Source organism: Tupaia chinensis, unplaced genomic scaffold (assembly GCF_000334495.1).
Source record: "Tupaia chinensis unplaced genomic scaffold, TupChi_1.0 Scaffold000074_1, whole genome shotgun sequence".
Classification (NCBI taxonomy): Eukaryota; Metazoa; Chordata; class Mammalia; order Scandentia; family Tupaiidae; genus Tupaia; species Tupaia belangeri.
This window is the reverse complement of record NW_006159534.1, coordinates 7,992,735-7,996,061: the sequence shown is the minus strand read 5'-3', so window position 1 is coordinate 7,996,061 and position 3,327 is coordinate 7,992,735. Positions and strand designations below refer to the sequence as shown.

At 42.1% G+C, this 3,327-nt stretch overlaps 1 protein-coding gene across 1 annotated transcript in view; it reads left to right on the top strand.

Moving 5' to 3' along the window:
* Positions 1-1,041, top strand: part of RGS7 (regulator of G protein signaling 7) — a 620,681-nt gene extending 619,640 nt beyond the window's left edge. Inside the window, 2 exon segments of the mRNA XM_027768057.1 lie at positions 295-372; positions 833-1,041. Of these exon segments, the coding sequence (XP_027623858.1) occupies positions 295-372; positions 833-1,028 (274 nt within the window). The 3' untranslated portion in view covers positions 1,029-1,041.
* Positions 1,042-3,327: the final 2,286 nt, after the last annotated feature.

Here is a 3,327-nt window from a genome sequence, read left to right as displayed (position 1 = left end):
CGTGTCCGCGCAACGAGGCGGCGGGGAGGAGGGGGGGGGGGGGGGCAGCAGCTGCTGCCGCCGGCTTAGCAGAGCCCCGGGGGAGACGCGCAGAGCCCGGAAAGGCCCGCAACGTCCCAGGAGTGGCTCATCTTGAGCTCTTCCTGCAGGGCTCCAGGTTAGCCTGGCCTTTGTACTCCAGGTACACTCCTCAGTCACTGCTCCATGATGTCTCAATTCAAGGCCAGTGTATATTAAGAAAAGATGAGATTGTGTGAGAATAACTAGTTGTGTATCTTTTATTTGACTTGGCAGTTTTCCTGGAGAAAGGTGGATTCAGAGACTAGGAGATGGAAAGAAATGGCAGAGCAAAGCAAACTTGGAATGGAAAAGGTATGGTTAAATAGCAGATTGTACCGAGATCTATTACTGTGGGCTTTTGTAGAACTAGGAAGAACATAAGAGAGACAATTTTCTCAAAAAAAGATGCTGTCCCTTCCTTCAATTCTCCAAAAGAATTAACAAACTAGTAGGAAGGCTGGGTAGTCGTGATGACTTCAAGGTGGTACTGACGCATGGATGAAATTGTGTAGTTACAAATGAATGGATAAACTCACATGATATGGACGTGTGTGTGCGACTAGACCGAAATCTCTTGTATTTAACGTGGCCAAAGTCAAGTTGATACTGATGCAATTATTTGACATCACCTAAGTTATCTAGGGAGGGGCTGGAAAATCTACTGAATCTAGATCAGTAGATTTTCCTGATCAAAATGATCATTGTTGCTTGTGTAGAGATACTTAACTCCATGTCAGTTGGCATTGTGTTTGATTTCCTTTCAATCCCACAGTGATGACGGTCCCCCCCCCCACAGTCCTCATGCCTGCCCTGTGTGTAAGAAGTGTCAAGGAATGCTGAAGGTACAGCCCCTGAGCAAAAAGCACCATGCACAGAAGTCCCCAGATCAGGGTGCAATGATGTGGGAGCACAGAATGGCAACAAGAATGAGGAACATGGCAGAGAGAGAACAGAGCAAGAATATGTAATCATAGACCCACCTCAGAGGCCTGGAGGTGGAAGTCTCTACTCCAAAGGGTTGGAACGTGGGAGATGGCCTGATGACTAAGATATGTTGTTATACTTCAGCATGCATGAATTAATTTACCTTAGGACATTGCAAGTGGGGAGTTCTTCTCCTCAGTATCACCCTTGTATGTTGTGCTCTTTTCAACTGATTTTTTTTTTAATTTAGGGAATGATAGGAAAATGAAGATGAAAAAATTAAATCTATAGTGGTTTTTACTGTTGCTCAGTGAAGCTTGAGAAAATGGCATATAAAGGTTTTGTAGATCTCCATTGAACCAGAATCAACCAATCTATATTTAGAATATACGTTGTATATTTAGGAAAAAACTACTTTGAAATCATTACGACTCTTAAAAACTAAGAAGAGGGACAAGTGTGTAAACATAAAAGAGACAGGAACAGAGAAAAGAGTATTGACATTGAGTAAAATATAAGAGAGAATGAAAATAATGATGGCAAGAGAAGAAAGAAAGTAGTCAGAACCACTATCTCTTAAGGAAAGATTCTGGATGGAGGCAGAGCATAACTGAATCTTAGAATTGGTGGCCCAGGGTAAGACATGAGCAAGAGTGTGTAAGGTGTGTCCTGAATAGGTAAAAGGGCGCTGCTGTGGGGACAGAGAAGTGTGTAGACTGAAGGGAAGGAAGGAAGATGTTCAGAGTATGAGAGTAGAGAATGAAGGATTTTCTTTTGAGAGAGATTTTTGCTATAGGGCATGTGTGCTCACCAGAGAGACAGAAAGAGACAGAAAGAGAAAAATCACACCCAGGGGGGATGGCCACCCTGCAATCCCTTCTCCTCCATTTTCCTCTTAGGATTTTTTGGGCACATATACACAAGCTCTTGGCATGAATTTTAAACCACAGGTCTGGGACTTGAACTGCGGTTGACGATGTGGGAGTCCTGTGACGTAACCACTACGCCATCTGCAGGTTCCATAGAATGAAGGATCTTGACTTCCAGACTTGATGTGTTTAAAACAGGTAGATCAGTGTCGATTAACCTGCTAATAGCAATGGGAGTAAAGAGAGACTGGAGACAAGACTCCAGAGTGCAATGAAAGGCACAAATTTAGGCATGAAATGACAAAAACCCAACCCTGCACAGATGTGGAGTAACAGCTGTTGAGAAAAAGCATCAGTTACTGAAGATAACTGTCAAAGGACTGGATTTACTTTATAAAATGGAAATTCTGATAGCATCTAAATATTATTTCTTTTAAATCTGGGGTTTGGCTGTGAATACACTTTAATCATGCAAAACATTTGATTGGTTGGCTGAGCTAAGTGACTGTTATTGTTATTTTTGTATCCAGTAATTCATTTTAAAACTGTGAGTGGAATTTCTGTGTTATGTTGCTTCTGGTTTAGTGGGAAAGAATGTGCTATTTAACTTTCCTCAGTAGGAAGAGTAAAAGGGAGACAGAGAGGAGACGGATGGTTGTTTATTTTAAATTCTGAAGTTTAGAAAACTAAGTCTGGTGCCTTTATGATCAATGTTTTTAGTAAAAGCCTGTCTGGAAAGAAATGGAGTGGAAATTTTGCCTTTTAAAAATTATCTGTCTTTTGTTCATTTTATCCAAGACACCATCAAGTTAAGCTCTATGGAGCTTTTCTTCTGTGGCTGTTCTAGGGGTAGGAAAACTTCCAAAGAAGAAATAGGTTTTCCCAGACTACTTCTTCCTTCTGGAAATTGCTTTCATAATTTACTCAAGGTATTTGTTTTTAAAGGACTTTTTTTTTCTTGTTTGCTTATTTGTTTTCATAAATGTGTGTGGATGAGAGAGAGAGAGATCACTCCTAATGGGATCCTAATGGGATCTTTCATGCCATGATCAATCTCCAACTTCAGCCAGACCTGCTCATGAGCACGCACATACCCAGTGTGTTCAGGGATGTCATCCATGTGAACCAAACCTTCCCACTGGTTCAGCCTCTTCACAGAGTGTTGCATTATTGCTGGGCTACTAGCCGGCCCTGCTCTGGGGGTTTTCTAATCCTGTAAACACAATTTATTTTAGCCTCAGAAGCGGGATATGATAACTCGTACCCCACACAAATGTTGACCTCTCTGTCAAGTTTTTTTTTTTTTTTTTTTTTGGAGAGGTTTTTGCTATAGGGTGCATGCACTCACCAGACAGAAACAGAGAGACAGAAAGCGAGAAATCACCCCCCATGGGGGATGCCATGCCACAATCCCTTCTCCTCCATTCTCCTCTCAGGATCTTGGGCGTGCATGCACACACGCCTGGCATGAGTT